At 40.1% G+C, this 25947-nt stretch overlaps 1 protein-coding gene across 1 annotated transcript in view; it reads left to right on the top strand.

Annotated features, from left to right (window-relative positions):
- Positions 1-25947, top strand: part of GAREM1 (GRB2 associated regulator of MAPK1 subtype 1) — a 111903-nt gene that overhangs the window by 11125 nt on the left and 74831 nt on the right. The window contains exon 2 of the mRNA XM_060243844.1: positions 17037-17177. Coding sequence (XP_060099827.1) covers positions 17037-17177 — 141 coding nt within the window. The remainder of the gene's footprint in view (positions 1-17036; positions 17178-25947) is intronic.

Raw genomic sequence — 25947 nt, forward strand, 5'->3', positions numbered from 1 at the left:
ACAGCTCTACTGTATCACTAGGAGATTTGGGTAGAGAGAGCTAGGTACCAGTTCAAAAACTACAGATGATTTCTCTGAAGGGAAAGAGATTGAACAGTAAGAGGGATATAACTGTACCCTGTGGAAGCCCCATAAGACAAATCTCACACTGGTGACAACTGGTCTCTGATAGCAACTCTTTGAGACTGATCTGTAAGGAACAATTTAAACCACTTCAGAGTACATCCCATGACACCTACTTCTTTTGGCTGTTGTAGTTTTTCTGGACTGTGTGGCCATGGTCTTGGCATTGTGAGACCTGACGTTTCGCCAGCAGCTGTGACTGGCATCCTCAAGAGGTGTAACCCAGAAAACTGGAGTTCTCTCTGGGTCAAATTGAGAAGAAGTTGGTAGGCATGTAATTTATATCTACTCAGGCAGGTGGTGTAGGGCTGAGTCATTATTTTGTGAGAGTTTCCTGGGCTATGACATGCTAATGGAGAAGCTTACCTGAGGGAATTATTTTGTATATGGATACATTATGTATATTGTATACTTCTGTCTTCAAATGTCTTAATAAGGTGACATAATCTACTGTACCAAAAGCTGCAGATAAATCTGTTGGGTGCAACAAAAATACATGTCTGTGTTTTGTATTCAGAAAACGATAATCAACTAAAGCTACCAGTGCTGTTTCTATCCTAAAGGTCCATTTGAAACCAGACTGAGAAGGATCCAGAGCATGAGTGATCCATAAAGACATGGAGTTGACAGGCCTGTAGCTATGGGGGGGCAGGCCACTCCACCTAACCCCTATTCCATCCTTATGGCCCCTCCTTTCCCGGCTGCTCTTGCTGACCTCGCTGTTGCTGCTCTTGCTGCCCCTGCTTTCCCCACCATTGCTGCTCTCGCTGCCCCCGCTCTCACCACTGCCACTGCTCTCGCCACCCCGCTTTCCCTGCCGCTCTCACCACCACTCTCCTTTTTTATTTATCTTTTTTTAAAAGGTGTGTGATGTGATTTTATTTATTTATTTAGTTTAGTTTATTTTGTTTTGTTTATTTTATTTATTTTACTATTTATTTTTTATTTATCTGTTTTTAAAAGTGTGTGATGTGATTTTCCCTAGATTGAAATTTTGTAATTCAGGATAAGGGAGGAGAACATACAGTTCTTATTAACCAGTTCCCTTGACTGTGCGTGTGTGTCCTTGGTCCATTACTTCTATGTCATGCTGTTCAAATTAGTTCAGCATAACAAAGAGGGAGCGTCTATCTGTAAGTTGCATAATTACCGTACATTAGATATTTCCCTGTTAAAAACCAAAGCTATAAAACTTTGATAAAGAGCATTTATGTATTCAAGCTTAAAAATCAGGCTTGTATGTCCTGCTTGATAGATACCTCCTGGAAACAGAAAGCTCTCAATTCTTATGAATTATCAGGTCAAAAAGTAAAGTTAGCTGGACTAGTGAGTAGAAAATTGCTTGCCTTCCTATCTATTAATATCTACATGTTCTTAATACAATAGGAATGACCAACCAATGGTCAGGTTTTTCCATATCTGTGGTTCAGTAAGTGATGGAATTCCAGCATGTTCAGTTTTTCTGTCTTCTGTGATAAATATTTTCTTGTGACATCATAGTTTGGTTGAATACAGAAACCACAGTGAAGAAAGTTAACAATTTCTATACCAAGACATTTTCCCTCCATTTTAGACTTCTCCTATTAAGTATCATAGTGTTCATGAGGCAAGAAGAAAATGCCCCAAAGTTGAATGGCAGGGAGATGCATGGTTTTCTTCACTGCATATTTAGTTGGTAATCACTATACATTTTACAGAATCTACAAGACACTTTAAGCTCAATCTTTGTGATTTGTCTAAGAATGGACAATAACTATGGAAAAAACTGGGCCTCATAAGACCCAATACATCTTGAAAGGACATGGGAAAAATACTGTGTTTTAAAACTGTATAATACTGTTTCCGTGATCAGTCTCTATCTCCTTTTGTCAACCCTGGGAGTGTGTTGAGGATACTTTGACTGTGTTAGGTCTTGAATATAATGGAAAGCAAATTGGGTTGAAATAATGGGACTTCTCAAGAATTGTTAGAAACTGGCTGAAATGCCATGTTCTTGAGCTGCTAACACCTTAGTTCTCCTGCCAAGGGATATTGTTATTTTGTTGGATTTCTAGCCCTTCCTCCTGTGAACAGCAGGGCTCAGGGTGGGTAACAACAATGATTAAAACAATAAATACAATTTCTCTTAAAATTCGTTCCAATACAATTTACACAAACTGAGCAATATTGCATGCCTGGTCTTAAACTCTGTTCCATTCTGAATGGTTCCGTAACCAATGCAATCATGAATTTATTATCACCCAGGGCTTTTTGTGTGTGTGTGCAGGAACACACAGGAACACAGTTTCGGCTGGCTTGGGTGTCAGGGAGTGTGGCCTAATTTGCAAATACATTCCTGCTGGGCTTTTTCTATAAAAAAGCCCTGTTCTCACTGATCACTATGTTTATATTTTCTTATGTGTAAACCTCAGTGCAAAAATCTTGGGAGAAGTCTCTACATTCTACTAAATGAAGGGGGGAAAGCTTGAAGACAGTTGACTTTTGTGCAAGAGAAATGGCTTTGAAAGCCATACACTAGGAAGAAAAACCCAAGGTATTTGTGGCAGTACTGAGGTTGTGAGGTGATTGTAAAACTTAACATTGACTGGTTCTTGAGTGGAAAACACTTGATGTGCTCATTTTCATTTGCATGTCTGCTGAGTCTGTTAAATAAGCCTTTTTGCTGTTTATCTGAAGCACAGTAGCTGTCAAGATCATTAAATGAATATTTAGATAAAAGAGGCCCGTGTGACATCTAAAAGTATAAATGGGTATGTACTACTGTGCTGCTATAACAGAGGTGTTTTGTTTTGTTTTACTAGTACTGCTTGCCACTAAGGAGTCAGTTTTTTAGCTGGCTGGTTGCTATTTCAACTAAGTGAGCATGGGGGGAACCATTCTTGGGTTGTTTCTGCCTTGCTCTAGTTGTCAGCTATTTTCAGTACTGATTTAATTAAAATAATTTTGGTTGCCTTTGTAGAATTCAGTTGCACTGCTCAACATTTTAAATACTAGAATATGCACCAGCTTGGCCGCTAGTGGTTGAGCTCCGTTCCTTTTCTCTGAAGATTAAAGCATTAAACTGGATCATAGTAAATATTGCAAGCTTGTTAACCATTTGTCTCCCCCAGACACACACTGCTGCCAACCGTCTAGTGTTGTTAAGTGGCTTTCTTCACTTAGTGGAATTATGTTGTTTTCAGTCATCTTGAAGACCAAACACATACTTCAGTGACTGATATTCTTCATGATCACAAATGTGTTTGTGTTTTTCTTCTGGATGAAGTCAACCTACTTTAGCCCCAGCCTCTTTAGGGCTTACGATAATCACTTATTTGCATGACATCTGTGTTTCTTGGTGCTCAAAGATCAATTCTCATTTCATCTAGTTTGCTATGGTTGCATGGTGATGTGATATGTAATGCTGTTCATTGCCTAACAAATAGTAAAATCTGAAGCAAAATGTAAAATTAGGTTAAGTTCTTTCTGAATTTGACACAGCAAAACAAAAATGAGTGTGCATTTGTGCCATAATTAATTTGTTTTAAAAGTGCCACAAGAAATATTTATTTGTTCATGGTATCGTCCTCAAAACACAACTATCCAAAGCAAATAATACCGTATTGCTGGCTCAGTGAAACAATCAATTATATGTTATTACACTGCCAACAAGAAGCTTAGTATTCAACATGTACTCAAATTATGGGGGAAATATATGAATGGGACCATCCTTGTTTTCAGATCCTCATTGGAATTTGTTACAAAAAGGGAATCAGTGATTGTAGTTGAAGTAGCCTTTATTTGGCAATGCTGACATGTTTTTTTTAGTAATCCAAACTTTAAAGGTTTGCACAGGAGGGCCTGGCATGACTTGGTCCATGGGGTTGCAAAGAGTCGGAATCGACTGTGCGACTGAACAAAAACAGCAGCAGCTTTGATACTAAGATACATAATAAAATCCAAAGATTATCTTACATCTTACAACTACTCCCACTAGAATCCATGGGGTAAGAACTATATAATTTTAAGTACACTTGTAACTTCACAATTGTGAGCTCAGAGTCTTCTAAATATAATTTATGCTCCAAAAATGCATTGTGAACAGTGCAGATGTTTACAGTCTGACATTTTGTGCTCAGTTAGGCTTCATGTAGACACACTTTACTTCTGTGGGCTGACAGTGCAACACTGAACGTGAGGTCCATGGCATATGAATGTTTAATGAACATTCACTGGTATGCCAAAAGTAGTGGTATGTAATTTCCATAAGAAACAATCAATTTAACAGCAGTGCAATTTTTTTGAGGGGGGGGAGTTAGAGCATAAGAAAACAACAGATAAAAGCTTATAAAGAAGAACAGAAAAGACTACAAACAACTGTACTGCTCACATGCTGTAACAGTTAATATGGCAACCTTACTTTTTAGTTTAACCTACGGACACACAAAAGCCCCCCCGAAGCGCCTTCTCTTAAATCAGTTTTAGAATAATTTCTGTCACAAGATCAGAATACACAGAAGTTCACAGATTTGTCTGCAGAAGTTTAATTGAAAACATGTGTGGCCCCAGTTCAGATGGGGAAATGGGGGGCTTCTGTTCAGTTTCTTTGATTAAAGCTGCCGCCTTTCACTGTTACTGGCACTTTAAAGGGAAAAAATGACGTCCTTAAAACTTAGCGCCCCCCCCCCCATGAAATAACTTATAACAACATGAAGTAGGGTAATTCAGTTCCAAAATGAAAAACTGAGGAGAATTAAAACTTCAAAAATGCTTTTGGTAGTGCTTTGCTTTCAGCCATTGGGAGGAAAAGATATACAGTTTTTTCATCAAAAACAAAAACAAATTGCTGATAGATGACATGGAAAGGAAAGGTCCCCTGTGCAAGCACCAGTCGTTTCCGACTCTGAGGTGACGTTGCTTTCGCAACGTTATCATGGCAGACTTTTTACGGGGTGGTTTGCTATTGCCTTCCCCAGTCATCTACACTTTTCCCCCAGCAAGCTGGGTACTCATTTTACCGACCTCAGAAGGATGGAAGGCTGAGTCAACCTGGAGCTGGCTATCTGAAAACCTAGCTTCCACCGGGGATCGAACTCAGTTCGTGAGCAGAGCTTAGGACTGCAGTACTGCAGCTTTTACACTCTGCGCCACGGGGTTGTTTAGATGACATGACTTCCTGCCAAAATCAGAAAAAGCCTGTGTAGTGTTATACTACATAAAGTTAGTGTGCAGGAGCTTTCAAATATATTATTCGTGAATATCTAAAAAATTAAAAAATGCATATGCACTTCTAATAATTAATTTTTTATAGCATTTAAGAGTAACTTTTGTAGATCTGTATTGTAGATCTGTAAAGTTGCAGTACTGCAGTCCTAAGCTCTGCTCACGACCTGAGTTTGATCCCCGGTGGAAGCTGGGTTTTCAGGTAGCCAGCTCCAGGTTGACTCAGCCTTCCATCCCTCTGAGGACAGTAAAATGAGTACTCAACTTGCTGGGGGGAAAGTGTAGATGACTGGGGAAGGCAATGGCAAACCATCCTGTATAAAGTCTGCCACGAAAATGTGAAAGCAATGTCACCCCAGAGTCGGAAATGGCTGGTGCTTGCACAGGGGACCTTTTCTTTCCTTTCCTATTGCATATATAAGTATAAGCAGATGAATCACTTGTTTCATATTTTTGTGATTGTAATGTCCATTACTTCTTCAATGAAATGCTGAGGGAAAATTTCTTAAAATATATTCTATATTTGATGTTTCAAAAATGTACAACTGAAGAGAACGAAACTTACAATGGGCCGAAATTCTACTTAGTTCACTGTCATTGAAGAAAAAACATTGATTGGCCTTAATCCAAAAAGTCACTAGGTGATGGTAAGCTTGTGCACGGTTTTCTCTTCAAATTGTTTCCCAACAACAGTCCTTAGCACACCCTGTCTGAAGTTTCCCCAGATTTGGGGGATGGGTTTCTTGGGTAGTTCTCTGAAGGAACAGCTTGGAAGCCTTGCTGTGCATCTGGATCCATGTCTTGACTAGCCTTCTCCTCCTCCATACCCCGTGGCATCCTCACTATAATTGACCTACATAGTGTTGTGCTTACTCACTCAGTCAAAACTCCACTCTTACCTATGGCACTGCAGAACTGGCCGCAAATCATGTGTTAGATGCTTTAGGCATATAGTGCAATGTGCTCAGATATCTCAGTAAGAATGTGGTCTGAATGACCGATTACCTTGTTTCAGAATAAAGTGTAGACATTCTAGCGTTATTCGGAAAGCAAAGGCACTTAAACTTGAGTTCTTAGAAAGGCAGCTGTTTTAAATAAAATAAATATTCAACCAATCTTGTTTCTGTGGGTGTAATTTAGATTTCCAAACTTCAGTGAAGATTAACCTTGCTGCTTTCAACAAATAAATAACAATACTTTGATATTTTTTGTGGAATAGAGATTATATAATTAAACAAAACAAGATCAACTGAGTTTTTCAATTTAATAGAAAAATCTGTGGATATACAATTTAGAACTATTCTGCAGAATCCTTTTGTTCTTGTACAGTGCCACCATAGGTGTACAAAAATCAGCATTTAATTGGCCATAGAACTGACACTGGCTACAGCAATTTCTATAAATTCTTGCAAGTCTAATAGATCTTAAATGCCATTGTTGCGACTTCCGGGGTTGGAAAATGCCGAGCTGAATTGCTTCTCAGAGGAGGCTGGGGCTTCTGTTCGGGGTAGTGGAGGGCAATTTAATGCCTACTGCCTACTTAGAGATCAGTCCAAGATATGCACAGGAAACTCTGAGGAGATTTACCTTGGCTAACCGGGAGTCCCAGGGGGGGCACCTTTGAGGGGTCTCTGGAGATGAGTTGCATATTCATCATCTGCAGAAGTTTCCAGAGTCATTTATTTGACATAAGCTCGACAGGATCCTAATATTTTGCTATGTTTTCATCACAAAGAATATTTAAGAAAAAGGAAGACTCATAACAGAAGACAGGTACAAAACCTTGAATTCAAATTATAGTCCAAGGATTTCTTCCATTTCTTAATAGATTCTGGAGTCTCCTTGCAATTGTTCATTAGCGACAGGGAGTATAACAGCGATGTAGTCCCCACTTTTTAAATTTGTGTTATGGAAAAGACAGAATTTCCAGTTTACTCAATTTATTCCCAAACTTACCATCGAACTTTTGATTAATAAAGCTCATTTTCAAATAACTGATATTAAGAGATTTGGTGAGTTTTTGTGGGTTTTTTTACTATTTTGAGCAATAGTTTTGTGAGACATTTTATTGGTTGGGAAAGCAGAGGTCTTGAAGGACATTGTGTTCTTCACTTTTGGTGGGGCTCAGCTGAGTCTTGCTGACTAGGTTAAGAGCCTCAGAATTGTACTGAACCCAACACTATTGCTGGAGAAGCAAGTTAATGTTGTTGCCAAGAAGGCATTCTTCCAGCTCAAGCTTGTTTGAAAAATGACCCCTTACCTGATACGACTGGCCACCTGGATCCATCCCACAGTGACATTGAAACTAGACTACTGTAATGCACTGTATGGTGGTCTCTCAAAATCAATTCAGAAACTCCGGTTGGTGCAGAATGCTGTAGCTCAACTATTATGGGGAGCTAGATTGAGCATGCATATTACTCCCATTTTTCATTCACTCCACTGGATGCTCATCAGTTACTGGGCTCAATTTAAAATATTGGATATCACATGTAAAGCTCTTCATGGTCTTGGACCCTCAAATCTATGGAGCTGTCTCTCCCCCTATGCTCCACCATGACAGTTTTGCTCACTGATGAGGACTTTCTGCAGGTGCCAGCTTGCAAATGGCCAAAATTAGCGACTTCCTGTATACATGGCTTCTTATTGTGGCCCCACCTTGCAGAATGGCCTGCCCGAGGAGATCAGGAAAGCTCCCACTCTTCTTGTTTTTTGCAAACTATGCAAAACTGAATTATTTAAGAGATTCTTGGATGAATTATTAGGGACTGTGGTCTGTACTACCATGTATAGCTTGCTGTGACTGGAGCCTGTTGTATAACTTTGCATCATTTAATGTGTTGCATTAACACTTATGCTTTGCTTCAGTTCTGTTTTTAGACTCTACAATCCTAATCCTATTTCATTGTTACTGAATGTCCCACCTTGTTGATTGCACTGACTCTCTCTGTGTAATCTGTCTTGAGTCCTAGTGAGGAAGGCAGATTATAAATAAGGTAAATAAATTAAATAAAATGTACCAAGTGGGAAAGTCTTCTTTCATGTGGGACATTTTTCTTCTCCAGTCATTAGGTATACCTGATGGAGAGGAAATCTGAAGAGGAAATCACTAAATAAAACTCAGTGGTTACAGATTCAAAAAGAAACTCTACTTAAGAAACACCAGGCCTATAAAAAGCTCAACACTGTATAATTGTTATAACTAAACAAGTGGTGGTGGTCTTTGAGAACAGTGCCAGAGTGGTGATGCCCTTCTGTTGTGTACCTATAGCAGTAGTCTGGCGGGCTTTAGAAGGACATCATTTACTGTTGGTCCAGAGAGAGGTATGTCCCCTTCCTCCCTGGTTGATGAGGGAGGGTGTGAAGGCGGCAGTCCTTGTGGACAGAGGGGAGCTACTACAAAGATCATTGTTAATCCACTGTGGGCAAAACCTCCCACTTCCTTGCTTCTCCATCACTTCCAGCACAGATGAATTTATACACAGCCCCGTGGCACAGAGTGGTAAAGTAGCAGTTCTGCAGCACTGTGGTCTGAACTCTCTGCTCATGACCTGAATTTGATTCCAGCGGAAGCTGGATTCAGGTAGCTGGCCCAAGGTTGATTCAGCCTTCCATCCTTCCAAGATTGGTAAAATGAGTACCCAGCTTGTTGGGGGAAAGTGTAAAAGACTGGGGAAGGCAATGGCAAACCACCCCGTAAAAAGTCTGCCATGAAAACTTTGTGAAAGCAACGTCACCCTAGAGTCGGAAACGACTGGTGCTTGCACAGGGGACCTTTCCTTTCCTTTTCCTAACTTTCCTCTTTATGCTGAGTGTAGCCTGCTTATATTAAATGGGAGCATGTTATTTGTCTGGAGACATGCTGACAGATAGAAGTTGGTTACATTGGTTTTAGCTGTAAAATGGATAAATATGCTAATTCTGCAAGAGGTGTGTGTGTGTGTGTGGATCTTTCAAAAATGTTATATGGAGGCAGATGCCTTAACAATGAATTAATTATGTTTGTAGGCATATGGGATGGAACTAAAAAATTAATATATGCATAATCATACACATGCATGCATAGATTTAATTAGCCTAGTGCTTTTTCCTTTGAAGTTACCAGATTGCATTCTTCCTTCCTTTGGTTTGTCTGAAAGATTATATGCCAGAATGTGGGAGTTACATTACATGAGTGAGCATGGACTGATGGCCTATTTCACATCTGCTGATTTCACTCCCAAGAGTTGGAAAAATGTCCCCTTTCTGAATACTGACTGTCTGTCAGAATAGAGAAATGGACTTGTTTTCTCCTCTTCCTATGCTGAAGAGACAGGGGCCTTCTGATTGAAGAGCTGTAAAGGTAGCATCTTGTCTTATAAGGGGCTTACGCAGCCTTTCTGTGATAAAAAAAGGATGAGGGTTTCCCTTTGACCACACAAAAGGGCATGCTGGGAATTAAGGGACCTGTATGGGGGAAAGGTATGTGTGACAAGAAGGGCTTTTTTGTAGCAGAAATTCCTTTGCATATTAGGCTACCACATGCCTGATGTAGCGAATCCTCCAAGAGCTTACATGACTCTTAGTACAGAGCCTACTGTAAGCTCCAGGAGGATTGGTTACATCAGAAGTGCATGGTCTAATATGCAAAGAAGTTCGTGCTACAAAAAAAGTCCTGGACAGGGGCTGTAGTAGGGAGGGGAATTGGACAAGTTCTGTCAGTCTGCAGAGGTATAGTTTTGTGTCATGCTGCATGTAAGGGGAGCATCTGTAGTGCGCCATTTATATATTCAGGCTTTGAGGAAAAACTCTTCCTTTCTCTGATTTTCTTCCATAGTTATAGACTGACAGCTTGTTTCTGGCTTTTAAGGAACAGGAGCATAGACTGAGAGACTTTGGGAACAAGCTAAAGCAGGCCTACTAAAAATCTTACTGAGGTCTGGCCATTGGGGCTTACTCCCAGTAAAGTGCTCTTATGATTGCTCTGTTCTTCAGCCTCTAGTTCCCCTTCAATAAGAATAGTGTACATTTTGTAGTTAGAGAAAACAATTGCTGGCTGTTTGCTACTGCTGCATGTATTCTCAACAAAGGCATCACCATTGTGCTTTCCTAATATTAGCCTATCTACATCCTCTTTGTTCCTGTCCAGTTTTATTGAAGGTGGTAATTAAACATGGAGAAAATGTGACACTTGCACAATAAAGGCTGCAGTTCTTTTTTTTTAAAATATGTGGGCTCTTCTGGGAATCCTCTGCAAATTTTCCAAAGCTGTTAATTTTATCTCACTTTTCAGCCAGAAATTGGCTCTCTAAGCAGCTTAATGGCAATTTTAAAAGCAACACAGATATTAATTAAAATATAATAAAAGAGTTCCCAGCATAGTTTAGGTCCAGGTACAATGCAAAAGTGCCTAATGGCAGCTGTTTTCTCTCCCTGATCTTGTTGATGGCAGTTGGCAACTGGGAGGACAGGGCTTTGAGCTGGGCCCAGACACACTGGAAAGATGTTATCTGTGTTTCCCTTACCTCTTTAACAGTTTCTGAGTTCGACAGTATATCTGTTTTAAATTAAAACTCTGAGCTTTCAGGAGACAGAGGATAGAGTACTATTGTAGTGCCAGTAATAGTAGCCAATGTTAGTTGAAACCTTGGCTATAAGCACATACACTGTGGAAGAGAAGTACGGTACTACTTTTCATTGACTCTAAAGACCATTAATGAATGAAAATATCTGAGCCTTATGGAAAACTTCTGGTTAACTTTATTACTGAACATCTTCAATTGCAAGACTGTTAGGAATTCATACCTTAAAACTGGTATTTTTCAGTTTTGGATTTTGACACTGGTATCTGGATTCCCTGATAGTGTTTTGGGATTGGGAGGGGGGAGGATTCCAGAATTACAGGGTTCCATTGTTCCCTATAGGGAGCGTCTTTCTGGAGGGCTGGAGTGGATGTTTTGCAACCAAATGACACCAAAACTGCAAAGAATGTAGTCCTGCCTGTCCACTAAAGTTCCCCCCCCTGCCCTAAGTTTCAAGCAAATTAGCTGAAGGGGTCTAATTCTGTGGGTCCCTGAACAAGGAACCCCCAGCTGTCCTACTCATCTTTTTTTGTGGGGTGTATGTGTGGAAATCCATGTTTTCTCCAGAGCAACCACTGGTCAAGAGCCTCCCAATGCAAATAGAACCAACAAGTCCAACAGAACCAGTACTAAACCAGTCAAACAAACCAGGCAACATAATACCAAGGCAGCCATCCAGATCTTGCAAGATGCTGACACAGACATAACACATATTAATATTGCTTCCCTGAGGAAGACCCCCAGGTGAGAAGCAAGAGGCTTTGGGACCTTGACTTCTTTCTGTGCAGCCAGTATTATCACTGGCTTGCAAGAGGAGCTTCAGGAGCAGCAGCTGCCAGACATCACTGGTGCTCATGTTCTCTCACACCCCTGTAAGGAAGAAACACAATACTAAAACAGCACTCATGGGCTTCATTTTAGGTGCTTCTATAGATTCTGCTTGTTTTGTCTGCTTTCCTAACATCTCTTGTTCCAGTGATATTTGTGGAGGTTTTCTTTGAAAGTAGCAACAGCAACATTTTGGCACCATGCTTAATATTTCTTGCTCAGAATTGTGCTGAGAAGTTGCTGAGCCCCACCAACATCCCCTTGCCCTGTGCAGCAAAACAGTCATGGTACAGTTGAGCTTTTATTTAGGTTTTTTAGAACATAATTTGGAATGTGGTTTTTGTATTGTGCTTATCAAAATAGATAACTGCTTTTTCTTTCTGCTTCTGTGTTTTAAATTTTGGGAAGAACATTTTCCCTAACACACACTGAAAGGATGCAGGCACAAGCATGTGTTCCCTTCAGTTACTTTCAAAGTCCTTTCCTGGGCTGGGAAGTTGAAGAGCACCAAGTTGACTTTCAGGAAGACAAATTGCTCAACCCTTCAGGGAAGCAACCATGAGCAGCTCATTGGAGGGTATGGATGGAGGGCTCTGAGCCATAAGAGATCCAGTCAGACTTGTCTTTTTTCTAGGCCAGGAGCTCAGCAGGTTGGTAGGATGCCACTCATAGGTCTCAGGCAGGTAGTCTGTCACCATTTTAAGGCTGTTCCAGTTTAAGTAAAAGAATTCTGTTGATCTAGTATAGGAATTGGTGACATGTTTTCTAATTGCACTGTGTCAGATTGGACCTGCCGTGTTTCATTTCTTATTGACTATGTTAAGTTTCATCATTGCTGACTCATGAATTATGTATTCCAGTGCCTAGGAGGGTGACGGATGTCTTTTACTTTGCACCTTTTTGCTGTTATCGTTATATTGCTTATTTTGCTACCACAGCAACAGGCACATTCTCGCCTGAGAATGCCGCTAATGGCCTCAAAGGTACGAGGCCCCTGGGATGTAGTGTCTTGCACTGCTGGGTACCAAACTCTCTGGGAAAGAACTTACAGAACGGTGGAGATATGAATTTGTCCACACTTTTGATTCCTATAATTGTAATCACTTATTCTAATTGCATTATTCCTGGCAATGGCTTTCTGAGCGAAGAGTTGCCACTTGTATATGACTTTCAATAAATTCTAACCATGTTTTCATGAGCATGAGTTTGTTGGTAGAACCTTACGCACTGCAATGTACTGAAAGGCACTGTAAACTGATTCCAGGGCACCCCCCTTCCCCATAATTTGGGCATCTGAGATTATTCATGCCAGAGTTTGTCATTGTCACTGTTGACTTAAACTCATCTGGATTATGAGTTCTCAGGATCTCTTTGTTGTATCAGTATATAGGGTATCATAGGCAGTGGCCTATCCAGATCTTACCTTAGCCTGGATCTAAGGCTTGTTTATGGTTTACATTCAAAGAATTCCATTACTGAAAGAATTTTGATAATAAAATAGAGAATGGGTTTTTAAAAATTCATTACTGGGTGATCAAAAGAAACACTTGGTTTAAGCAGTACTGCTTATATTGGTGCTTACTGATTTCCTTACTGTGTTGTATGTTTTATTTTTATATATTGGGTTATAAGAAGGGATTATTCTGTTTGTTTGTCCTCTGGCTTCTAGCAGTGTCATTCATAGAAAATGCCGCTACGTTAATGAGTGTTTAATTAGGAGCACCTTGCAGCAACCATGGTGAAGACCACTTCCCTTCATTGGCTACTGGATATTGTTAGTGGTGCACCATATTAAGTACTTAAACTTCTGAAGATAAGAACATTGTGTAATGATGTGTGAACCTTCCTATTATTCCTGGCATCTCCCACTGTTGTTGGCAGGGATAGTGTGTTTATGTGTAGGCAGGTAAGCATTGTAAAGTGCAGCTTTGAAAGTTTTGCCACCCAAGGAGGGAGAATAAGGATATGAAAGTCATATAGACTCGCCCAAGCATAATATTCAGTGACCTGATTCCCACACTGGAGGAATTACAAAGCAGCTAGAGAAACAATTCAGTTATATTGGAGTATAGCAATATGATTATAGGTGCTGCACAACAAAAATTTGCACAGATCACCCAGCAGGAATTCATGATGGCTGTCTGTTGGGTTGGAGGAGAATGGGAAAGTGCACATGCAGTTCCCCTGAGACCATAAAACCTGTCCACAGAGAACCTGAATGAACCATTTTGGTTCATTCAAATGAAAGGAATCTTGTTTGTCCTTCGGTCTCTTATAGCAGCATTAACAACTGTCTGTTAGTGTCACTCATTCCTTCTAATATTTCCTGTTCTCATCCTAGTCTCTCAATTCAAAAGTGTGGAAGGCTTTCTACTTGTGCAATATTATGGTAGGAGTGCTTATATCTGGTGAAATGATCATATTTTCAAACAGAGTGGGAATCTGTTTGGCTTAGATGCTTAGACAATACAACCGTTTCATTATTTCAGCTGCGGTACTGTAATGTGTATTCAAATAGGCCCAAAATTGTCATGTCTTGGGATATGAAGTCTGGAAGTAAACAAGGAGAACATTTATAAACTTAGCTGGCATAGTAGCTCATAAAATCAGGCGTTCAGAGTTCCAGTGGAATTTGGTGCGCTCCTCTCCAGTGCTGGTATGGGAGGAGCCATTGATAGTACTGGGGAAGAGAACAGTAGTTAATTAGTACCTTCATTATTAAAGCAGGAGGTTCCTAGTAATACCTGCCTTCAAATCCTTTTCTCCAGTGAAGAAATTATTCTCCCATTTCCCCGCAGTTTTGAAAGATCATGTAAGATAAGAATATAGTACTGATTAAATTGAGAAACAACTTGGTATGATCATAAGCAAAGTTCAGTTACATTTTACATTTAGTACATAGCTAATTTTTGTTGGGTTTGTGAAGAAATCCATTTTTTCTTTGTAGGCTTGAAATGCGCACAACCTCCACTCCAAGTTTTAAAAGTCACCCCCCCCCCCCGGGCAGAAAAGGGGCTGGAAGGAGGGAAGACAGTCCAATTGCTTTCCAGCTTACCTTCATACAAATGCTAATAGTACTAGCCAGAGAGATGATGGGTGGGTCAAGTTTTTCCCCCTTCTAGCAAGGAACAGAGATGTGAAGGACTTTAGACTAGAAAGGCTCCAGGAATAATCTCCAGAAAGGAAATTCTTGGAGGTTTCAGGAAAGGCTTTCTTGATTCAGCCTGACCAGGACAGTGGGTGGAGAAACAGATATGATAAAACTCCTTGCAGCAAGGAGGAGGTCTCTTTCATGCTGGATCCATCAGAGGAGACAGAACTCTTAACTGAGGTCTGAAGCAAGCAGCCATTGACCATGTGCTTTCCTAACTGGAGAGCTACAGAAAGCTTCAAGGTACAGTAACTCTGTAAAGATTTGTGACTCCTAAGCTTAAGAGCCTGTCCTATATTTTAACAACTGATAGGGTACATGTAGAAAGAGAGACAGAGGATTTACATTTTATCAGTTTCTTTTGGATCCCTTGCTCAGTCTTGTGCTGTGCTTAAAGTATGCTTATGAACATTTTCTTTTTAATAAATATTTTTAAACTTTTGATGCTGGTAGTGGTTCTCTGTACCACATAGACGGCCACCATTTTAAATACGCTGTTTTAAAAGGAATGCCCAGCACAATGATGACCAGGTGCTGGGCAGCAGGAAACACAGAAGCAAGGCCTCAGAAATGGGAAGGGAAGCTGGGAGCCCTGATCCTCCCAGTGGACTGTTCCTACAAAAATCAGGTGGTGGTGGTGAACTACCGGAGAGAGAAAGAAAAGCCTTTCCAGGTTCTGGAAAAAACCTTGGAAGGCAGGGTGGAACAGGACCTTCCACCACAAGGTGAATAGCCTATCTCTTCAAAGGCAAGTGACATAGCTACACACAGATGCCATGCAGTACATACCTATTGTTGTAGGAAATTCAAGTCCAGTAACACATTAGAAATCAACACATTTTTTTCCAGGATATAAGCTTTCATGAGTTGAAGCTCACTTTGTCAGATAGAAATGAGAATAAAGATCCATCAGCCTTATATTCAAGTCAGAAGGTGGGAGGGGTGTTACAAAAATGGGCCAATTGGAGTTAGGATGCAGAAGTACAACACAAAAACTTAATCAGCTTGATTAGAGCAAGAAGATACGTGCTACTACTATAGAGTAAAAAAGTTACCCCAGAAACTGCTTAGTGGTGTGTGAAATGCTTAAACACTATTTATGTGGGATCCTATGTTGTAAGCCGCCCTGAGCCACTTGGTGGGAAGGGCGGGATATAAATCATAAAATAAATAAATAAATAAAGTACTACGATTATTACACCTGTTTAATGTGGAATCTCCTGGCCCCACTCTGTACCATCACTGGACTCCCCAGCACATTGGCTCTCACCCAAAGAGGGTTTAAGGATGATAGGAACCTGGCAGCCATCTCCCTCCTCACGCCCTGTGAACTTATGCTGCCTCACAGCTGCTGTCCTGGCTGCTTACCCCCTTTTGCCTAGGGCAAACATCAGTATCCTATATGTCCCTAGGCTTGTGAGAATGTTCTTGGATGCTATGTGTAAACAAAACTATGCATATCTGGTCATTGAGGGAGTAGGGAGAGGTGTCAAGGGGTGGTTTTAATGAAAAGAGAGATGTAGGTAGCGGTTTCCCCCCCCCCCCCCTTATTGTATGATACCAGTTGCCCTAACAGAAGCGAATACCGGTCCTACAGCATATAAGAATAGCTTGCAGGATCAAACTTTTAGTCGACAAATTACTGAATATAGCAACTTCAAGTTCTGCTTCATTTTTTATATAAACTATTGTCAACCTTTGCTAATGTTGGCTTCTAGCCACTTAGACCAGTGAGTGGCAATTCTTTGATTTGGCCTTTAAAGGCATGCCACTTCAAAAGCATCTTGCATAGTAATGAACCAAAAGGCAAATCTGCACTTGCCAGTAGATGCCACATGACTTGTTCACAACATGCATTTTTCCCTTACAATCAATAGGCTAGACAAAGCTCTAAAGAATAAAACAAGAGTGATGTCATAATATTTGACACTTTATGTGAACAACTCAAAGTGCTTCTCATAATTTGTTATAACTGTGTGGGTTTGATAATAGTCTCTTATTGGGACAAAATGGGTGGCTTTCCTTAATCCACTCATTGAATTCATGGCGGAGGTGAGAATGAGTTCACAGCCAGTCTCTTAGAAACTATACTGTATTAGTACAAGGACTGTGCTTGGAGCCAGAAATAATTTTACGTTGATGATGACTTTTAATCTCATTTCTTTTTGTAGGAGAGTCTATAGAAGGTCTTCGAGAGAGTGATTATCTTTTGATTCATTCATGTCGGCAGTGGACAACAATTACAGCTCATAGTCTGGAGGAGGGTCATTATGTCATAGGGCCAAAGATAGAAATCCCTGTGCATTATGCTGGTAAGTGTGGCGTCTGTTTTGAGATTATACTAATATCAGCTATTTTGGCAAATGAAAAGAAAATATTTGCTGATGAAGCCAGAGTGACATACTTTTAGCAAAATAAGTACAGAAGAAAAACTGCAATGTATTCTCACCACAGATATTTTTGTGAATACTTTGCAAAATTATATAACATAACTGGTAAAATCTTACTTACTTTGAGGTGAAAGTACCTCGTGTCATGAAAAATTATCTTTAAGATTGTTTTGCAGTATGTTCAGGTGTTGCCTGTTTTTGGCTAAGACTTTGTTCAGCCCACTTGGCAGCCTGGTTCTGTCTGTGCCTGGCAGTTATTACATGCTTCTGAATAAACATATGAATGTCAGAAAGGGTGCCAGTTGGAGGCTCAGTTCTGATTTATTTTCTCCTGTAAACAGCTATTGTTCGTCCCTTCTTTCTTCCTTGTCATGCTGTTGCAAGTTCATACATACCCATCCTGTCAAGTACAAAGAGATCCCTGTTGTCATAGAAGAAACACTTGTGGTGCTTTTTAATGTTACTCTTGGATCTTAGCTAGGTGTCTTTTCATTCCTCACCTCATTGGTTTGTAGAACCACCAAATTCCTTTCCAAGGAAGATACTTTCAAAAGTAAAGATTGTTTTTTCCCCACTCTCAGTAAGGCTACTTTCTCCAATGTCTTGTTCCTTTGAAAATTGGATCAAAGTTTCAATTCAGATAAATATATTTTAATTGTAAAATGACCAGTTGACCCATACACTCTCTGTATTAAAGGACAGACATATTTAAATGGTACATCCTTGTCTTTCATTGGAAGACAAAAACATGTTTCTTTTCCTCTTGAAATGAAAAGGGACGGTTTTGCGGGAGTAGAGAGGCCCTCAGTGGACGCATAGCATAGTAGTGGCAATATTGAATTTTGTTGCTGTTCTCTACTGCCAAAATGCTTTGCTTTAAAACTGGCTTCATCCAAGAATGAAGAATGGAAAACTGGGCTAAAACCAATAAAATGAATTTTAACAGGGATAAATGTAAAGTTCTGCAATTCGGTAGGAAAAATCTCATGCATAGTTATAGGATGGGAGAGACTTGTCTTAGCAGTAGTATGTGCGAACAGGATCTAGGGGTCTTAGTGGATCATACGCTGAACATGAGTCAACAGTGTGATGCGGTGGCTAAAAAGGCAAATGCAATTTTGGGCTGTATCAAAAGAAGTATAGTGTCCAGATCACATGATGTGATGGTATCGCTTTACTCTGCTCTGGTAAGACCTGATCTGGAGTATTGTGTTCGGTTTTGGGCACCACATTTTAAGAAGGATATAGACAAGCTAGAATGGGTCCAAAGGAGGGCAACGAAGATGGTGAGAGGTCTGGAGACCAAGTCCTATGAGGAAAGGTTGAAGGAGCTGGGCATGTTTAGCCTAGAGAGGAGGCGGCTGAGAGGTGATATGATCACCATCTTCAAGTACTTGAAGGGCTGTCATATAGAGGATGATGTAGAATTGTTTTCTGTGGCTCCAGAAGGTAGGACCAGAACCAATGGGATTAAATCAAAAGAGTTTCTGGCTCAACATTAGGAAGAACTTCCTGACCGTTAGAGCGATTCCTCAGTGGAACAGGCTTCCTCGGGAGGTGGTGGGCTCTCCTTCCTTGTAAGTTTTTAAACAGAGGCTAGATGGCCATCTGACAGCGATGAAGATCCTGTGAATTTGCGGTAGATATTTGTGGGTTTCCTGCATTTGTCTTTGTGATGATCTCCTTAATGCTGATTCAGTTTAGTACTGCTCTTATCCAGGGAACTTGAGGCAACAAATATTTTATATCTTCACCTGTCACATAAGTTAGACTGAATGAATGGCTTCCTGAAGGTGACCTGTTCCCTCAGACTTATTCTGAAGACTGCTAGGGGAAAGGAAGCTATTCCTCGAACCATCTCTCTTTGCAGTTTGGGCATGTTTGGCCTTGGGGTGAAACAAAGCTGTAAAACTATTTAATTTACTGAACTGATGTTCAGATTTTTTCTCAGCATTATCCACAAAGATAATTTTAAAAGAAAAACATCGCTGCCATGGCATTGTATCTGGGTTTTCTGCCATGTGTGGGATATTCTGTCACAAAGCATCCCTCTTCCCACTTTTTACACTGGACAGTGTTCTTATTGCATCACATTAAATGAGGTCAGGTGTGCTCTGTACCACTTGAAGAAAGGGCCTAGAGTGGAAAGTGAGGGAGGCAGATGCACTTCCCAGGGGAAGTTTTTCCATAGTCATGGGTCTGTCAACAAAAAGGCCCTCTTAGTGTACCCACCAAATGAACTTCTTTGCTGATGGGACAGTCAGGAGCGTGTCTCCTGGTGATCTGAATTCCTTAGAAGAAATTTATACCATGTTTTTCTCTCTATTGGGGCTCCAAAGAAGTTTTTGCATCATTCTGTCATCCTCCCTTTTACTCTCTCAGCAATGCCATGAGAGGGTGGGTTAGGCTGAAAGCAGGAGAGATTGGCCCAGGGTTGCCTGGCAAAGTGAAGATTTGAACCTGGGTCTCCCAGAACATAATGTTACATTCTTAATCGCTACATTGGCTGTCCCAATGTCATCCAAGTGCATGAAGATACAGTTAGGCCAGCATGGGCAGTCTGTATCTCTGGTCTTGTTTGATTCTCTTTATTTGCTAGTTCTCAGGGAGAACTCCTTGTTGTTGCTTGTATTTTATGTGCTTCTTTGGATTATGTTGTAATGTATGGTGAGTATTATCAACATAGCATCTTGTTACACAGGAGAAACAAGCAATCAGAACATGTTCCAGCATGTTGCTTGTCCTTTTTTTTTAGTTTCCCCTGTTCCTCTTTAATTCATCTTAGTTAAACTGGGAGCCTGTGTCATACACAAGTATGATGGTTGAATCAGCTGAGATGAAATGAATCACAATGTCTTTACCAGTTTGGTTGTGAGTTGCTGCAAAATTGCTAAAGCTCATATATTTCTCCTTGCTTTGGCCATCACTACATCCTCTGGCAGTGAGTTCCACATTTTAATTACTCCCTGCAGAAAGAAAAATATGGGTGTTTTGGTCTGTCTGAAGCAGTAAAAAAGAGCAGGAGTCCAGCGGTTCCTTTGAAGACTAATAAAATTTGTAGCAGGGTATGAACTTTCAAAAATCACTGCTCTCTTTTTCAGATCTGAAGTTTGTCTTTAAGGTGCTACTGGACTCTTGCTTTTTTTCTGCTGTATAAAGAAGTAGTTCTCTTTATCCATCCTGAATCTACTGCCCATCAGCTTCATTGGATGCCCTCAAGTTCTAGTATTTGAGAGAAGGAGAAAAAGTTCTCATTGCCAACTGTCTCCACCCCATGCATAATTTTATAAACCTCAATTGTGTCCCCTTAGTTGCCTTTTTTTTCTAAATGGGAAAAAAAACCAGACTCCAGCCTTTTTTCATAGAGAAAGTGCTCCAACCCCCTAATAATCTTCGTTATTTCCTTCTGTGCTTTTTCCAGCTTTGTAATGTCCTTTCTGAGATACAGTAACCAAAACTGTACACAGTATTCCAGTGAGGCCGCACCATCAAGCTGGACCAGGGACATTATAATATTAACTGGTTTATTTTAAATCTTTTTCCTAGTAATCCCTAGCATAATTTAACTTTTTCATTGCTGCTCTACACTGGGTTGACACTTTAGCTGTTTACTAAACCCCAAAATCTTTTTCCCTCTCAGCCTCAACAAGTTCAGACCCCATTAACCTATACTTGAAGTTGGGATTTTTTGTTCCAGTGTGTATTACCTTACACTTATCAACACTGAACTTCATTTGCCACATTTTCACCCATACACCCAATTTATGAAGATCCTCCTGGATCTCATTACTGTCATCCTTGGTTCTCACCATCTTGAATAATGTTGTGTTATCTGCAAACTTGGCCACTACACTGCTCACCCCTAGTTGTAGACCAATGATGAACAAATTAAATAGTACCAGCCTCAATACTGATCCTTGTAGTACCCCACTATTTATTTCCCTCCATTGTGAGAAACACCCATCAATTCCTACTCTTTTGTTTGTTTGTTTGTTTGTTTGTTTATATCCCGCCCTTCCCACCGAAGTGGCTCAGGGCGGCTCACAACACATAAAAATCTAACATAATTTGAATTTAAAACATTTTACACAGTTAAAACAGTAGAATAATAAAACATGTAAAACATATAACGGCGGTCTATCAGAACTACACTCAGCTTCTAATGCCAGTTAATTATAAGCCAGCCAGAAGAGGGCTGTCTTACAGGCCCTGCGGAACTGGCCAAACTACTCTTTGCTTCCTGTCATTTAACTAAACTTTAATCCAAAAAAGAACCTGTCCTCATATCCCATAACTGCTATTTTGTCTATCAAATGCTGAGGCCGAATAGAGGAATGCTGTTGCCCTAATGCCTGCTTGCAGGATTCCCAAAAACATTTGGTTAGCTACTGGCCACAAAAAGTGCAGGACTAGATGGTTAATACCAAAGGAGAGAGGTTGTTAAAAGAGAGGTTGTCAGACCCTCAAACACTAAATCACTTCTTTGCTGCAGCTATTTCACTGAAGACAAACCAATTAATGCCTCATCCAGTTAGCTTTCCAAATCTGTACCCCCTTTTAGTTGGTTTAGTCCAAAATTTATTGTTGTGTCCATAAGTAGAAATAAAATATTCTTGTTCTTATAAACCCTGAAGAACAGATTGCATGTGTACAGAACCTCAAGAATAAAATCAACTTAATTATATTCTAAACTAATCCTTTCTTGGGGCTAACAGTTCATACAATAAAAAATAAAACTACAAAACATATTAGCTCCAAATGAAGGATTTTAACACATGGACATCCATAATATCGGGATGCATTTTGAGCTAAGTTAGTACAAAAGAATTTCTTCAGAGCACAGTCCGGAGCTCACTTGGAAAACTTATTGTGCTCTAGAGAGAAATTGTTGAATGTGTTTTAAAATTCTTTTTAGGAACACACATGCAAGCTTGCAATTTAGGGAAGTCAGCAAAAGCATTCCTAGGATTTCCTTGTGATTCAGGGAACTTGAGTCAAGCCATGGGAGCACATTTGTCAAAGTCCTTAAATTGTACAATTGGGTGAGGTGCTTCTATGGCAATTTTTTCCCCTTCTCATGTTTGTTTTTGGCCCATAATGCCCATCTTATTTGCTTACTTACTACTTAATTATTGTTTTCAGAGTCCTAAATAACAAAACCCCACCTCACAAAAAGAGAGCCTAAAAGTTACTATGAAAGTTATCATGCCAGCTGCCAGAAATTTTCCCACAAAGTAGTTTCTTTATCTTTGTATCTGAGTAACCAGGATAATTTTGCTTCTGAAGAGATAAAGTCCTGATTGTCTATTACTGCTGTGTTCCAAACCCCAGTAGCATATGGCATTTGCCCAGTGACTCTAGAATTAAATACCTTAACTGTTGCAGGAATATATCAGCCGCCAGAGGAATAATAAAATCTTGAGATGGCCTTCCCAATACTTATAGCAACTCTTACATCAGAGTTCAAGTGCATCTTCCAAGAAAGGCTTGCTTGAAAAATATTCCTTGATAATTGAAATGTTCCACTTGCTCCATAGATTGACCTGCTACTGACTACTTGTACTTCTTTATCCATTTTTTTTACCAAAAAGAAGAACCTTTGACTTAGTAACATTAATAGCTAAGCCCTCATTGGAACAATACTCCAAAAAAGAACCTATAAGATTGTTTAGGCTGACCACAGATCTTGACAAAAGAGTGGTATCATCCAGGTATAAGTGACAGGGTAATTAACATGAGCCAGATAAGGTGAGTGAAATTTCTCTTCAGAAATATGAGAAGTTAAATAATTGAGGTACAAGTTGAATAGCAGCAGAGCCAGGATACATCCTTGCTGATACATCTACTCAATGGAATAGCCCTGGTCAGTTCACCAGATGGACCACATCTCACTTGGGCAGTAAGCTGTGGGAGACATTTGTCAACAGACAGTTTATTCAGTTTTCCCATAGTCTGCCTACACAGTGAGTCAAAAACTCCTCTGAACAACTAACATGCCATCTTTTGAGCTACTATATTTGTCTACAATAAATTGGAGAGTAAATAGCAAGGAAGCATATAGTTTTCCCACTACTGATAAAAAGCATATAGGCTGATAATTATCTGGGTCTGTTGGATCCCCTTTTTTATGGATAGGGACTATTATTACATGTTGCCAAGACATGGGCATAATTCCTATCGCATTGATTTGTGTGAATATTGGTGCCAGAATCTCTGCCCACCAACTGGCATTTGCTTTAAGCAGCTCTGCAGATGTCAGGTCAGGTCCTGGTGCCTTGCCATATTTCATTTGAGATATTAAGAATTTATTTTCCGATATTGACAGGGGGCCATTTCTCAAACTTTGGAGTAGGAACCATTTGGGCAGGATACTATTGGCAGACGTCACAAATAAGGCCTTGAGATGTGCCTCTGGATCATTTGCAGTCATATTCCAAAAGATTGTTGTGTCTTTCTGTTTGGAAGCCCAAATCTAACATTTTCATGAGGTAGCTAGAGGTTCTATTTTTTGATAAGCATTCTGAATTCACATTTTGACAAGAAAATCCATTTGAGTATGTCTCTGTCAATGTGTAATTTTAATTGCCAATCAATGCTAACGAATTGCCCTTTTAAATGCCCTACAATCATTAAGTTCCTCTCCAGGGAAGAATAATTGGAAATTTTAGCCTTAAGTTGACAGACTTCAGGACAGCTCTTTAAACTGTTTATTTCCTTTGTAATGTAATTGTTCCAGGACACTTTTCTAAGTCTGTTGTGATTCTGGTTTAACTGAAGAAGGATAGCAGATTGAAAAAGGTTGCCCTATGGGATATTTAATATTAACTCAAAGGAAAATGATCACAACCCATATATTCTGTTGTCTCCAGAGAATCCAGTGAATCAATCAGATTGAGTAAACTAAGTGATACTATAAAATAATCAATGGTACTGATGGCATTGATTAACATGTAAAGTCCCCCTTGGTGTTGACCCACAGGCAACCAATAACAATTGAGAGCCTATCCTCCACTATGTCCCTGGAAGAAAACTACGCTCTACTGGTTGAAATCTATTGGTGATCCCTGGCTCTAAAGAGGTCCGGCTGTCCTCAACGAGGGCCAGAACTTTTTTAGTCCTGGCTCTGACCTGGTGGAACTCCCTGCTGGAAGACACCAGGGCCCTGTGGGATCTTTTACAATTCCTCAGGGCCTGCAAAGCAGAAATATTCCACCAGGCTTTTGTTTGAGGACAGCGACAGCTGCTGGGTTGGCACCCCTTCCCCCCCTCTACTTAAGGGGGGAACTGCTCCCATTGCCTGGAAAGCAGAACTACAGCACACTATAAAGTATGTTTATTGGGTTGCAACTGTTTTAAATTACTGGTTTTATTGATTTTATGCGTACCTTTTGTTGTACATCGCCTAGAGCCTGGCATTGGCTGGGATGAGGCGATTCATAAATTTGATGAAGAAGAAGATGAAGATCTTTAAAACTTTTAAAAGAAAAGTTCTTCATAGATGGTAGCAGTGTGAGCATTAAAATCACTAGCTAACATGAGCAGAACTGTCAGCTACATATCTCCCAACTTCCTAGATACAGTTGTTCAATTTCTGCAATAATACGCCGATGCTGATTGATGCGCAGCTGGAGAGATATATGCATTCATCAAAATGAAAGATTTTGTAATCACAAGAGTAAAGCCATCACATAAGGTGATTCATTTGGTAGCACTGTGACAGAGACCAAACAGGCAATTCCTTTAGAGCAGGGGTGGCCAACGGTAGTTCTCCAGATGTTTTTTGCCTACAACTCCCATCAGCCCCAGCCATTGGCCATGCTGGCTGGGGCTGATGGCAGTTGTAGGCAAAAGCATCTGGAGAGCTGCCGGTGGCCATCCCTGTTTTAGAGGGGTGTCCTAGTTCAGTTTTTTTTGAAAGCCTCAAAAGAATAAGCAGGGAAGCCAGAAAGACAAACTTTGCTAAGTGGCCAGGTTTCTTGAAGCACAACTATATCGTAATCGACTAGAAATTTCCTGTTTTCTTGGGATCCTAATATATTTCCCCATCCCTCTCCATGTTCCAAGAGAAGATTTTCAGTTTCCGTTTACTGACATTTAGTCATTATTCTTCTCAAATAGAATAACAATATCAGAATCCCTTGATAAGTCCTGGAACCCTTTCCACATATGAAAAATGCCTTTGTAGGGAAAAACAAACTGTTCAGTTTGTTGACCAATTGATCATGTGGCCTTGATAAGGGAAGATATTCAAAGCAATTTTATTGTGTTCCAAGATCAGAGGTTGAGAGATGGTGTGTGAAGTATAGATACTCTTCTTATGAACTCCATCCACCCTTTCCCCCTCTTTCTCCTCAGTTGACCCTTTGCCCGTAGAGATGTTATGTAATGATAAATATGGCAATGATTTTTAAGGACCTTTTGACTTCAGGGTCAAGCAGTCATTTCCACTTGGTTTGGCTAAGAAAATACCAATCTGCTCTGTGAGTAGATCAGTCTTTTCATGTTTCTTGTCAAATTTCTGAGATTAGAAGTTTGACATAGCTAAAGTATCTGATCTCTTATTTGTGACAATATACCCCCCCCCCATCTCATTAAAGGCTTCCAAATTGATTAGAGAGTCCTGCTGGGAACATATTGAAAGACTGTTTGAACTGCAAGGGGCTGTAACTTCATTAGTTAAGTAGTCAAATCT

This window comes from Heteronotia binoei, chromosome 7, assembly GCF_032191835.1.
Source record: "Heteronotia binoei isolate CCM8104 ecotype False Entrance Well chromosome 7, APGP_CSIRO_Hbin_v1, whole genome shotgun sequence".
Lineage (NCBI taxonomy): Eukaryota > Metazoa > Chordata > Lepidosauria > Squamata > Gekkonidae > Heteronotia > Heteronotia binoei.